Source organism: Chiloscyllium plagiosum, unplaced genomic scaffold (genome assembly GCF_037043375.1).
Source record: "Chiloscyllium plagiosum isolate Xiang-an unplaced genomic scaffold, Cpla_swu_hap1 HiC_scaffold_7, whole genome shotgun sequence".
Taxonomy (NCBI): domain Eukaryota; kingdom Metazoa; phylum Chordata; class Chondrichthyes; order Orectolobiformes; family Hemiscylliidae; genus Chiloscyllium; species Chiloscyllium plagiosum.
This window is the reverse complement of record NW_028270145.1, coordinates 106,325,333-106,340,045: the sequence shown is the minus strand read 5'-3', so window position 1 is coordinate 106,340,045 and position 14,713 is coordinate 106,325,333. Positions and strand designations below refer to the sequence as shown.

General features: G+C 39.0%; 1 protein-coding gene and 1 long non-coding RNA gene across 3 annotated transcripts in view; one reads left to right on the top strand and one right to left on the bottom strand.

Moving 5' to 3' along the window:
* Positions 1-540: 540 nt before the first annotated feature.
* Positions 541-14,713, bottom strand: part of slc49a4 (solute carrier family 49 member 4) — a 70,410-nt gene continuing 56,237 nt past the window's right edge. For both annotated transcript variants that reach the window (XM_043694263.2, XM_087989342.1), the window contains exon 9: positions 541-2,857. In XM_043694263.2, the coding sequence (XP_043550198.1) occupies positions 2,742-2,857 (116 nt within the window). In that variant the 3' untranslated portion in view covers positions 541-2,741. The remainder of the gene's footprint in view (positions 2,858-14,713) is intronic.
* Positions 6,190-14,713, top strand: part of LOC148149676 (uncharacterized) — a 141,530-nt gene continuing 133,006 nt past the window's right edge. Inside the window, exon 1 of the long non-coding RNA XR_015757732.1 lies at positions 6,190-6,327. This is a non-coding gene — a long non-coding RNA (uncharacterized LOC148149676). The remainder of the gene's footprint in view (positions 6,328-14,713) is intronic.

Here is a 14,713-nt window from a genome sequence, read left to right as displayed (position 1 = left end):
GGGGTTTTTTTTGCCCTGATCTCAGTCCAGTGTGAAGTATCTTTTTTTGGAATTAAAGGTGCTACCTTCTTAAATCAACATACATAACTTTAAGATACAAAATTACTTGAATGCAAAGTTGACAAACAATAATGAAGTCATACAATGAAAAACTGACTACACTGGCACAAGCCTCATTGATAATATTCTTGTTTATGATCTAATTTTACAACCAAGACACACTGATCCTAATTCTGCTATCATTAAAGCTGAACAAAGTTAACACTTACCTAAGTTTTCTTGTCAGTGATACTGTCAGTCATTAGCAATGTAAGGAATGATGACCAACAGATTTGAAACTGTTATTCGATAATGAGATTCTCTGAATGGAACTCTAGGGAGTACACCAACTATCCAACTGAAAAAATGAATGACAAAGACAAGGGGACTTTACATGAACTATACTTCATTACAGTGAGAAAGTTGTTGTTTAACCTGAAGTAGTGTTATCATGGCTGACAAGATGATGAAAGTAACAAATAACAGCTTCCACAATGTCCACAAGTTTCTTTCCAGACATTTTATTTACATTTCTACAGTTTGGGAACTTAACTAAGATTTGCCCGGCAAAACACATACACAAATTGCATACTGCAATTCACCAAGCTCAACGAACCTGTACATAACCTTGTGCGACGGATTAAAACCAATGATCTACAAGTCATTTTACAAATATTACAACTTAAATGTATATAAACCTAATCCACAGTTGCTCAAAACAGCAAACGTTAGAATTTTTAATGCAACATCATTTTCCAGACAAAGAGCTTAAAAACTTTGCTAAAATCGTAATTTTGTAAACAATTACAAAATAGAACATCCATATAGATGGTAAGGAAAGGCAAAGTCTGTGTTTGATCACTGTTTGTAAATTCTTGAGCATTTAACAGGAAAAGTTAGAATTTTATACATGAAAAAAATCTTTACACCTTACAATGGATTCCCCAAATGCACTTCCCAGTTAGCACGGGAAGGATTGTTATCCCTGGTGTCTATATTTTGCGCAGAACACAAGACTGCAGTTACCAACAGATTCCTACAGCCTCCCTCTAAATACCTGGGTTGGATTTAACAGCAAAAGACTGCTGTCCAAAGATTCTGCTCAAATACTAGTTGTAGGGGCTAACCTTCCAGTTTTGCAACAGGTAACCAATAATTAGGGAATATTGTCACCTTGAACTCAAGATATTCACATTACTTGACATTATTTCTTCTGGATTTGCCCTTTTGCAATACACCTTTTAAAATGTGATCAGAAAATGTTGAAGTCCGCAAATAGTCACCAGTCTAACCTGGAGTCATGCTGGACCATCTTTGATCAGAGAGAACCACATTCTCTCCGGACACTCCCTGAGCTTCAGTGCAAGAAAACATTCCAGGTAAGTTTGCTTCAACCATCCTGGCACACTTGAGAACTTCTGTGAGAAATGGAAGAGCATGGTTTCTGGGAAGCTGGAGGCAGGAAGGGATATGGATGGAGAAGGGAAGAGCCATCTGCAAGCAAGGGAACAATCGTCAAAGTTAGAGGAAAACATTAGCTGCAAATATGGATGTTTAAAAAACTGCAGACTCCTAGACTGGTATCTGTACTCTGACAGTAGGGATGTTATGTACGAAGCTAGAGGATGTTTCTGGATCACTTCATTAAATGTCCTCCTGACGACAGTAAGCACTCAGTTCTTTGGAGAGAACCCAGAATTCTGACATAAGATAATGTGAGTGAACTGGAGCAGGTGGTGAATCTGTGTATTGATGTATCTTTTGGTATCATTGCATCTGGGGCACATTCGTGTTTAGGCAATTCTTTCCATCACAACTGTTTAAAGACATCAATAGCTTGTGATTATTTGTCAGTGATATCTACACCAGACTGCCAGGAAAAGAATTAATGAACAACACAGTTGACTGAGGAAATAAAGATCAACAATAGGTTTGGCAAGACACAACAGCTAGGACTGGCTACATACCGAAATCTCTCAGGAGATAATTATCAGTATAAGCATAGAATATTCTAACCCATTTCCAAGACAAACTGTTAATCTGTATTCAGTCCATTACTAACATCTGCTCTTGGCAGTTTCAGTGCAGTGCAATTTGCAGTAACCACCTGTCTGCACTGCCCATCTAATAGAAAGGTCAAGACAATATAATATTTTAGACTTGAACTTGTTCTGGCAGGTTCCAGTCAGTCATTACATTCAAGGAGGGAGATTGCACTTGATATTACCAATGCATATCTGACCACCAACCTTCCTTGCTCAATGTTATTAAATCGCAATCCTTCAGTATTAGCCTGTTCAGCTTGGACAGTAGTACTTGAGGCAGTGAGATCAAGAGGGTGATGGTTCAGTTGTGGTTGCCTCCAGATTTCCTGCTGCCTGGATCCAGTACACAGCTCTTAAACTGCAGCGCAACCTCTCAGATGTCTGCATTGATTGTACTCATTACTAAACAGGAATGCCTTCAAAAACAGCCCTTCTACTCAGAGAACACACAAGTCATCTTATTTTGCTTCACACACACGTACAATTTTACAATATTAAATTAGCAATTCCAACTTCTGAACACAGTGGGTTTGAAGTTAGCAAAAACTCCTTTTGTCATTATAAAAAAAAATTGTGCAATTTCAACCAAGTGTGCATTTGTATTCCAGGAGAAACTTCCAATCTCTTCAGAATTCGGCTGTTCCCTGCATCGCTATATTAGACGGAAACCAACACATCGAGGTAGAGTCTATCGTAGGATTCCTTGAACAGCAGAATAAGGAGAAGGCTGAAAAGACACGATGCAGTCAGGCACCAATTCAACCAGTTAACATCTGAAAAATAAGAACAACAGAATGTTAGTGTGATGAAAAAAAAACACTGGCCAATGTGCCTATAAACCAAGTTAAATTTGGCTGGAACCTTTGTTTTTAATCACTAGTTTGGGTTTGGCTAGCTCAGTTAGCTGGACGGTTTATTTGTGATGTACAGTGATGCCAACAGCACAGATTCAGAGAAAACAGAGGAAAGCTAACCCCCTATAATCCATTGCATAGGTGATTAAAGGCCACTAGTTTGCAACGTGAACTCTTACCCTCCCAAGATATTATCTGACCTGCTGCAAGAATTGGAGTGCCCACTTTCAAGCAGTGAAGGATGCAAGATTCTTTAAGAGCTCTCTAAAACAAAAATGGATAAATATCTGAAACCCAAAAAACTAACAGAAAGTGGGGGGAGTGGGGGAGGAGACGGTGGTGATGGAAAACAAGTGACTAAATAATAGCTCTCTCAGACAGCACAATCACTAAGAGCTGGGCAGTCCTTGATACTTTAGTAATATAAATGATTCAATAATATGGTCAATTTTTAATCTTGTAACATTACACAACAACAAAATAATATCATTGCTGCAAATCTTTAAGCATACATCAGCATTACAACTAAGAGATCATCCAAAGCCAATCCAGTTTTAGGGCATAACAGTTCAATATTCTTGACAGAAATGTGGGTTCTCCTATTTCCTAAATACTGCTCAATGTTCTTTTTATTTTACATATCATCCTAACTGTACAGTGGCAAAACTCATTGTAAATTTTCAACTATATGATTTCTACTCTTATAGAAAAGAGTACCTTTTCTATAAGAGCAGCAGCAGGGATTTGCAGAATTGAGTATTCAGTTATGTTGCAAAGGTGCACAAGGAGAAAAGCAATCCTAAATAAAAAAATGCACTGAACCATTCAGACCAGGTAATTATATGCTAAGAAGTTCGGAGTCTAAATTATTGATGGCTGCAAGAAGGATCAGGATCAAATTTTAAAAATGGAGGCCTCACGTCAAAACAGTACTCAGAACCCTCTGATAACTGTCTGCTCTCTGATTAAAACCGTAATGAAGCTTATCCTGGAACACTTGGTTTCCAATTATAGTCATTTCAGCTCAAGCCATGATAAATGCAATAATTCAGACAAACAGACACAAGAGAAATTGCTCAATTTACCAAGACTGTGATTTGCACAATGACCTGTTCCTTGCAGCATTTAAACTAACAGCTTTCTGCAAAGGTTGTGATGAACCTCAAGATAGAACTCAAAGTGAATTCCTTTTTACAGCCCTTCCCCAACCAAACCGTAAGAACCTGCAAATCCACCTTCAGGCATACACACAAATGACAGTTGCCCAAGCTGGAGTCACACAGGTTTGTGAGCATGAGTCTGCCTGCTCTTACCACATTCAGTATTCTCACCCAAAGCAAGATCAGAGGGTGGCTTTATCACGAATCATTTGTATTATTTAAGCCGTGCACAAACTATACAAATATTCATGCTACTGCTATAGCATGCAGATTGTGCACATGTAGGGTCTAAAACTATTACCAACTGGGAGTGCAAGATGAACCACCAGAAAACTGTGAACCTTGGTAAACAATGGGACAAATATATCACCTTAACCAAAGAGACTGAAGGATGGAGCAATAAACAGATGAGCTGAAGAGGGTGACGGAGTGGGGCAATTAAACAGTGAAACAAGCACAGAAAGAGGGAGGGAGAAAAGAAAAAATTGAAAAGAGAAAGTCCAAAATCAAAAATTTAAAAATGCACACATTTAAAATTTGCACATTACACAACCATGCTAGAAAGACAAACACAATCCCATTTATGTACAAGAATTACAAAGAATGCTTGCCCAATCCTTCCATTTAGTTACCGTGAATAATATAGTCCAAGAACACGTTATTTCATTCAAGCTTTTGAAATCTGGAGCTCTGTTTACTTTAATGCTTTATCTCTGCCATACATTCAGTGAAGGAATCTCAATTTATTCAGACTTGGACGTGACCTAAGCGAGCATTACTCGTGCATGCTAAATACTTCCTTCATGCCTTAATGATCAGGCAGAAAAGTTTCAATGCTGCCCTGGGGAATCCATAATTCATGAACCTCCAGTCCAAACTTTCAGTCTGCAGTTTGGCAGGGTGAGGGTGCGTGGGGGTGGGGGGTTGGGGAAGGGAGAGAAAAAGGTCACAACTAAGGTAGACAACTTGCAAATTAGTCTTGTGGGCTTAACTCTTTCTGCCTACACAGTTAAACAAATCAAATTATCCATAGCTACTTCAATGAATTACAAAGAGAGATTTCCAAAATGAGCTTAGGGGGAAAAATCAAAAATTAATGGGTAATTTTAGATTTTATAGAATCTTATGTCTGCATCCATTGGAGCACTGCCAACCACAGATTTTACTGGAGTTACAACAAAGTCCAAATTCTGCGTACAGGGATAGGTGATATATTTGAGACAAACTATGAGCTTAGATAGCCTGCGTGCCACAACATGCCAGAATATTATGCAAGTGGCAGTGTGCAGATTAACAGATGCACATGTTATATGGCAAGCTAATTCATCAATATCTCATTAATCTTCATTACAGTAAATCTGGGTACAAGAGTTTCAAATGTACACCAACTCCATTTATATTGCTGAAGGTGTTATGTTTCACGACTATTATGCCAATCAGACCAACCTAAACTTACAGCACATTCGTAAGGACAAAAAATTTGATCCCACCAGCCTCAATGCCCTTTCCTGGTGACGAGTACTAATGAGATTCAGTGGAAAACCAATGGAATTGTGATGCAAGTAACATTAGGTGACAATATTAAAACAAGAAAAAGCACAAAATTAAAGCCATCGCACTGTGGAGAGGCATAAGAACGACACTTTTAGTTGAAAAATAGTTAATATGCAAGAACAAGGGAATCACTGAACTGCTAGCATTCTTGGCAAGATTGTTCCTCTGAAATGCTTCACGTGATTATTTAGAATCGTAATTTAGAATAAGCAGATTTATATTTCAGCATAAACACATCTCAGCTTAGGCTGTTTCCTTTTGATACATCACTCTGATGCAGTTAGTGAGACAGTAAAAGGCTTTTGGTTTTTAAATTATTAGGACAGTGCATTGCTACCATTCAACACAATAAAAATCGTGTTGATACCATCAGCAACTGCTATAATCGTTACCAGTGAGCCTGCAGAGCTGTGGAGGGAATGTTTATGGATGGGTTGCTTGTTAATGTAGAACTTGAATATTCCTGAAAAGAATCAAACTGGAGAAGTGTCTTTTTTTAATCTTACACTCAAGATGGATACAAGAATACCAAATTCCAAAGGGAACAACAATTTATACTGCACGAGAAATACCCGCTTACGAATGGATTCCTACAAGGTCAGATGATGATCGACTTCCAAGTAAAAATAGAAGAAGCTGGCAGCGACATACTTAACATGTCTGGCAGCAGCTATGGTAAGAAAATAAAATTAATGCTTCAAATCTATAATCTTAGGCTGATTTTCTTTTGTTCTACATATACTGTAAGATCTTCTGATTACTTAAAGCATTTCCTGCTTTATTTTCAGCTTTCTGGCATCTCCAGTATTGCAACATTGTGTGTGTTATCAAGTGTGTTATCAACTTGAAGTAACAGACACTTTCAAATAAAGTCTATACAGTAGTGATTGGAAGCGAGGTAGACAAACATAGCAAGTGTTCTAAACTGGATGTGTTCTTGGTGTTAGAACTACAAGAGAAGGCACATATTTATTTAAAGTATGTGCCTCAGTTTTCAAGGGCACAATATTTTTCTTTAAGTTTTCATGGAATGTAGGGGTAGCTGCCCATCACTAATTGACCTTGAACTAAGTTAAAAATCACAACACCAAGCTATAGATTCGCACTAGGGTTAGGATGCACACTAGCTTTCGGAGCGCCGCTCCTTCATCAGGTGATAGTGGAGGACACAATTCTAAGGCACAGAATTTATAGCAAAAATTTACAGTGTGATATAACTGAAATTATACATTGAAAAATACCTTGATTGTCTGTTGAGTCTTTCATCTATTCGAATACCACGATATAGAGGACACAATCTTAGAATCGTGTCCTCCACTATCACCTGATAAAGGAGCGTCGCTCCGAAAGTTAGTGTGCTTCCAATTAAACCTGTTGGACTATAACCTGGTGTTGCATGATTTTTTAACTTTGTACACCCCAGCATCTCTAAATCATGACCTTGAACTGAGTGACTTGCTGGGCCATTTTTAAGATGTTGAACTAGGAGATCTGGAGGCCGGTTCCATGATATTGAGAGACAAGTTCAAATCCCATCTAGGCAGCTGATAAAGTTTTACTGAAAGTAAATTAATTTCTAACTAAATATGAGTCAGCTACATTGCTGTGGGTCTGGAGTCATATAGAAGCCAGAATGGGTAAGGCTTCCAAAAAGGACATTAATGAATCAGATTGTTTCTTTTTCCAGCAATCGATAACATTTGTCATGATAGTTGCTGTCATGGAGATGAGCTTTTAATGCCAGGTTTATTGATGGAATTAAAATTCTAGTAGCTACTGCTCAATCTGTCCCCATAGGACATTAGCCCAAGTCTTTAAATTATTAATCCAGTGACACTATCACTATGCCACCAAACCAGATCACTAGCTGTGAACAAACAGCGAAACAAGAGTGTACAAAATCACTGCTTATACTGACACTTTCTTTCTCTATTCAGGCTCAGCAGTGCCACCAGTTAAAGTTCACATAACTGAAAGATTAAATATAATTCTCTCACCACAGATCTCCAGCACCTCTAATTTTAGGTTTCCAGCACCCAGCTTCTTTGCTTTCATTTTAGAAAACTTCCTCTTTCCTCTGGTCAATGTTACTGAGGATGCAGTTAGTAACATATCCCCCAAAGGAAAGATGGCTGGTGTCTCAGCAGTGTAGCAGATTTGAGGAACTGTTAACTTCCATCACTATCCTGTGACAATACCTTTAAGGTCCAAAGTTAGATATTGGCTTAATTCCCATTAACGTTAAATATTTGCTAATCACCTTCAAAGATAAACATCAAGCAGCACACAGAATATCAAATATATTGGAACTTAAGAAATCTAAGAAGTGGGCTACATTGCCCTTGTGACTGCTCAGCTATTCTACTGGACAGTAATACCAGTGTGTAGTTATAACATGACAGTGTAATAGTGTGCACCAGCCATTTCCACAATCAATTCCAGAGGAAAATGTCCTCTACTGTGAAGCAACAATCTACCTCAAAACTGCAACATCCACAAAACATGTTAGCTTCTAAACGCTGTATGACTTGCTAGGCAATTTTTAATAGTACACATTTTATAGAGAAATGCTCAAATTGAAATGCCTCAGGCTATTAAGGATATTTTGCAAAACTTCAATACAGGAGAGGTTGAAATCACAAGAGGGCTAGTGATCCTTACTTTGCAAACAAACAACCGGATGCAAAGAAAACTTTATGGAATTGTAGTAGATTCCCACTTTCCATGAGCTTTGAAGCAATTGATTATGCAATTCCAGATGCTGGAGTTACAGCACAACATTGTAGCATTACGGGAAATGAGATCAGGTTTATTCTTGGTCAACTGAATATTCACATATCATTGTACACTCCTCACACTGTGCAGCAGCCTTGGATACCAAGGCAAGTAACTCAACCTTATCAGCTACTGCAAGATACGTGCTCGTTTATTCTTCCTTCAAATGAGACCGTCAACTAAGTCTGCGTCAAGGGGAATGTAAAACATCCTTTCCAATCATCTTGGGCAGCATTCCCTGCTCCATCTACACCAATAAAAAACAAAGTTGACCACTTATTTACTCATCTATTATTTGTGAAAGTTTATTGCATGTTGGTTGCAAATGTCAACATAACCTATCAAACTTAGTTCCATGAAGATCTTGGAGATGTCCACGATGCTGACAGTTATACCCCCAGCATCCACAAAGACCTTGTCTGATTAAGCATTCACAGACATGAATCAACAACAGCGCAGCAGATGGTGAAAGCCATTCAGTCCATTTAATTCATCCTATCAGAGTATCAACCCTGCAGTCATTCAGTGATTCAGGCAGTTTTTAATTAAGTTCATTCAAGTGTCAAACACTCCCTGCTGATGCATCCCAGCCATAAGTCCCTTTTGTGCCACTACCTTCACCGCCCTGGATTTGCACGGCTACCATTTTTGAAAATTATTAAATCATGCTTCATGTTCTGTCCTGAGTTAACTATTCACTACACCAGAGTAGTGGAAGATGCCTCTTTTCAAAAAGAAAATGTCCTCTCAATCATTCCACAAATGCCCTTTGTTATACTGCCTGTGTATTGAACAACCTGTCATATTGTACTAAGTGTTCAGGTGTTTTCTAAGCAGAGCACTTTATATCTTCAGCACAACTGTTGAATGATCAAGGCAGTACATTCGAGCTTGTTGTTTGCCTTTTTTGCGTCACATATGGAAATACAAAGTGACATTAAAATACTCAGGTTTCAGCCTCCTCTCTGGCAAACGATATCTCAAGTATTCATGCCTTTTTAAAATTTTCAATCTGCTGTGCCATTAAATTTATTTGCATCAAATTGCCTAGAAGCAAGATTCTGGTTGCACCCTGAGTCTACAAGGAATTGATACATTTTCTGTCAAGCGTGCTCCATTTGCAATTTTTTTTAACCCTCTAATGGGATGTGGGATCACTGGAAGGGTCAGTCTTTACTATTCATCTGAAATTGCCCTTCAATTGAGAGGCTTGCTCGGCCATTTCAGAAGGCCATAACTGCTGGGGTCACATGTAGGTCAGACTGGGCAAGGATGGCAGATGGCAAGGAAGGGCATTAGTGAATCCGATGGGTTTTTAACGTTGGTCATGGTCACTAGTGTTGAAATCTGTGGATTGCAGCATTTATTGAAGGCAGCTCACACCACCTAGGGACACCTGGCATCTAGGGACACAAGGGCAATAAATGCCGACCCAACTAGTCACATCCATGTCCCACAAATGAAAAAAAAAGAAAATTCAAGACTTCTTAACTGAATTGAAATTCCAACAATTGGCATGAACCCTAAAGTGTTTGTCTGGGTCTCTTGGCTGTTAGCCCTGTGACATTGCTATGCCACTAGTTACCCCTCATCTGATTAATTCGGTACCCTGGAGCACTGAACAACAAGAGGTCGTTTCAGATTTACACCACAACGCTAATCACCCAGTTCAAGACAGCTCATTGAACCAGCACCCGGACTACTAATCTTTACACAAACTTTGAGATTGAAGAGATTTTTCAATCAACGTATAAATACATTTATTTGCCCAGAGAGGTAAATATTTAAGATTTTCTTAACATATTTTCAATCAAGACCCAAAACAAAAACAAATTTCTGGAGAAATTCAACAGCTGTAGACAGAAAACAGTTAATATTTGGAATCCAGTGATTCAGAACAGATTCATTAAGAACTTAAACATTGGTCATGTAGGTGGATTAGTAATAATCATTATGGTGCCGGACTATACTGCACCAATGATAAATGACAAGTTTAAATGTCAACATGGCATTTGGGGAATGCAAGTTCAGTTGGTTAAACATACCTGAAATAAAGTGCGAAGCTAATACTTGTCACGGTAAGCATAAAACTACTGATTATTCCAAAACTTCAACAGTTTCACTATTAGCAGAAAAGGAAAGAAAGCCATTCTTAGCTGGTCTCAACTCCATTGGACTTTGAACAGAATTCCTACAGTGTAGAGAGACCTTCTGGTCCATTGAGACTGCACCAACCCTCCAAAGATCATCCCACCGAGATCCACCCTGACCTTCCTTCCCCGAACCCCACATTTACCATCACTAATCCAGCAAGCCTGCACATCCCTGGAACTATGGGGAAATTTAACATGGCCAATCCACCTAACCAGGCACGGGGAGAATGTGTAAATTCCATCCAGTCATCCAAGGCTGGAATCGAGCCCGGTTCCCTAGTGCTGTGAGGCAGCAGTGCTAACCACCATGCCACTGTTCCATCCATTTCAGATGCACAATACAGTTGACATTTAAATGTCCTCTGAAATGGCCAAAAGCCACTCAATTGTCAAAAGGGTGGTTCACCACCATCTTCGAAGGCATTTAGGGACAGGCAATAAAAGCAGGCTTGCCAGTGATCACATCGCATGGATAGTCAGTCTGAGGAAGCAAAAATACTGACTACATCAGTAAATGTCAACTTGCTCTTAAAAATAAGTGTGTGCAACCCAGTGCATCATGATTCTTTACAGGATTTAGCCTACTCAGCTGGAATTTTTTTTAAAACATTCTTATTGCCTCCCACTCAAACAAATTATTTTCCTGAGACCTCAAACTATGAAATTCTTTAACTTCTTTCAGTATTTCCCACAATCTTCAGATACTAAAATACAAGTTTAGTGATAAATTACCATATAATCAGATTTACCAGGATGTTGCCTGGTCTGGAGGGAAGGTCTTAAGAGGAAAGGCTGAGACACTTTGGGTCTATTCTGACTGGAAAGAAGGTGGCTAAGTGGGGATTGGGTATAGAGACATACAAGACGATCAGAGGATTAGAAAGAGTAGACTGTCTTTTTCCTAGGACGATGATGTCAGCTTGTATGAGAGGGCATAACTACAAATTGCGGGGTGATAGATTTAAGACAGATGTCAGAGGCAGGTTCGTTATGCAGAGAGTGGTAAGGGCGTGGAATGCCCTACCTGCTAATGTAGTCAACTCAGCCACATTAGGGAGATTTAAACAATCCTTAGATAAGCACATGGAGGGTTTTGGGATAATGTATGAGGACGAGCTGAGAATAGTTCACAGGTCGGCGCAACATCGAGGGCCGACCTGTTCTCTGCTGTATTGTTCTATAACCCTTACGTTATTCTTCAATTCCAACCTTCATTGAATAGAAATAGGGGAGGAAAGACTCTCATAATGGCAATGCCGCTGCAAGTGGGCCTGAAGTTCTTGGCGAAAGTGAGGACTGCAAATGCTGGAGATTAGAATAGAGTGTGGGGTGCTGGAAAAGCAAAGCAGGTCAAGCAGCATCTGAGGAGCAGGAGAATCGACATGTGGCGCTTTTCCAGTACCACACTCTTGACTGAAATTCTTGGTTCAAGCCCCACCTACCTCGTTAATGTGTCACAGCAGGAATATGAAGTAGTTACAAGGATATCAATCATCTTATTGTGGACAGGCTCAAGGGGCAGAGGACTTATTCCTTTCACTAAATTCTATTTATAAATTATAAGTTGCCAGCGTTGGACACCCTGAAGTCACCTTGATGGAAAATTACATTACATCTATTTGTGTTATCAACACACTTATCTTGCTACGAATTCTACGTGTTCAAATACAATGCATTTCCTTTTGTCCTTTTAAACATCGTTCCTTAGTTGGACTCCATTTTATGTTGACATTAGTTTTCGCTATTTTCCAATTTTCATTTTCAACTTTTCTGCTTCTCATAACCAGACTTATTTTTGTCCTTTCTGAATTCCCTCCCATTCTCCTAACACACTGCACTGGCAACCTTGAAAGAGTTCTAATTGTGACCTTTCGTCACTATGACAAAATGGAAAAAAAAACACAATTTAACTCGAAAGAAAACTGACAACTTAAAATCTAATCAGAGGATGGTTCATGTCACAAAAAGAGATGCAATTTCCAGTTCTGATGAAAGATCATGGACTCAAAATGTTGCCTGTTTCTCTCCACAAATGCCATGTAACCCACTGATATTTTCCAGGAGTTGACCATATTTATTTTAGATTTTAAACCTGCTTCAAATACTGATAATCAAAGCATAATGTGATTTCTCCAATTGCTACAATCAGCACTCTGAATTTGGAATTGTGAATTATTAATCATACACAAAGAATACATAACTGTAGCATTCTAACTATTCCACATATTAAGAACTGAACGTGTTCACTCTTGCTGTGGTATTGTTTCACGGGAGCCAGCTAACGCAAATAAAGTGCCTTTACTTTCTGTGAAAACGTTGGGTGGGGAGGTGCTTTCCCAAACCCAAACAGCCCAGTTTTAATCTCTCTTCTCAGACCATAAGCTATAGTGGCAGAATGAGGCTATTCAGCCCATTGGGCCTGCTCTGCCATCCGATCACAGCTGATATATTTCTCAACACCATTCTTCCGCCTTCTATTCATAACCATTGATTCCCTTCTTAATCCCTCATGTTTAGTCATGGGCTTGAATTGAGGGACTGGAAAGGCCATTCTTAGGAGTTGATGGATAACTCAACATCAAAACATGAAGATCCATTTATGTGAAGAACTTGAGATGAACTTGAAATACACAACCTGGGATTAAACTTTATATTGAGCCCCCGAGATGCCAAATATTATGCATATTTGGTCCACAAAGCAAAAGTTTGCAGACAGCAAGGAACACTGATCATTTTATTAAAATTATGGAAAACAAAAACATTCCAGTGAGTCACTACAAAAAGTTAAATATCTGGAGAGCAGTGCTTATAAAATACAGATTTTTCAGTGTTCTATGAGTTCTTCTCTGTGAAAGGCATTTCATAAAAGCATATCTATTTTCATTGCCGGAAAAGAATCTCTTTCATGTCTTTGCAAGGGAGCAACAGTAGTGTAGTGGTTACGTTGCTAGACCAGCAATCCAAACACCAGGGATTATGATCCAGAGAGAAGTTCAGATTCCATGAGGAACTCAAATTAAATTAATTTAACCCAAGATAAAAAAAACTAGTAACAGCAACAGGTACCATGGACCATTGAATTGTCAGAAGAACACATTCGATTCATTCAACTCCTTCAGGGAAGTAAAGCTGGCATCAATACTCTTAACTGCTATCCAAAATGGTTTACCACTACTTTCACAAAGACATATTAGGACAATGCAATAAATGCTGGTTTTGCCAATGACAGCTGCATCCCACAAACTAGGAATTACAATACTCCTGCAACAATCTGCGCTGTAACATAACCTAACTCCAAAGATCTGTCAGTGAGAGACGAGAGGGAGCACGGGAATATTTACAGCTGAGAGTTCATTACTTGGAATTCAGTACCACAAGTAGTTGATGCAAAAACATTGAATGCGTTCAAGAGGCTCAGCAGGCTTGAAGAACCGAATTGCCTCCAGCTGCTCCTATCTTCTATGTTTCTCCCTCAGTCAGTTACAGCATTTAAAGTCTGCTTAACATTACACAAACCTTGTGACATACCACATCATGGGAACACTGCAATTCATGAAGAAAATAAGTTGAATAGTTTTTAACCTACCCAACATTTGGAGTACACTAAGCTCCTCAGTCAATCAGAATTGACATTCACCTTGCATCATCCGATTAAAGTGGATTTTGACACTATTTTTCCCAATACATTTGAGATCTTATGATCAATCATTAATCCTATCAACATACTTGGCTCACAATTGAGTTAGATGCAGAACATTTTAGTAAAATTATGCAAGTTACAGTTCATTTGGAAATATTTACTTTTTTTAGGACAGCACAGTGGTTAGCACTGCTGCCTCATGGGCCATGGACACTGGTTCAATTTCACTTTGGACAACCACCTGTGGAGTTTGCGGGTTCTCCCGTGTCTCCATACTATAGGGATGCTATGATACTCCAGTACAGAGGATGGGATTCAGGAAGACACTCCGTTAATGCTCCATGATGATGCAGAGGAACCCGTTTGGTTTCTCATTTTGTCTCTGGGATAGATGGATAACAGAGAAAGATTATCACTTCAACAAGGAGGGAAACGTTTATTTCTGTCTCAATGTAAATCAGGTAACCCAAGTGCCCTCTTAGGGCATGCAGCA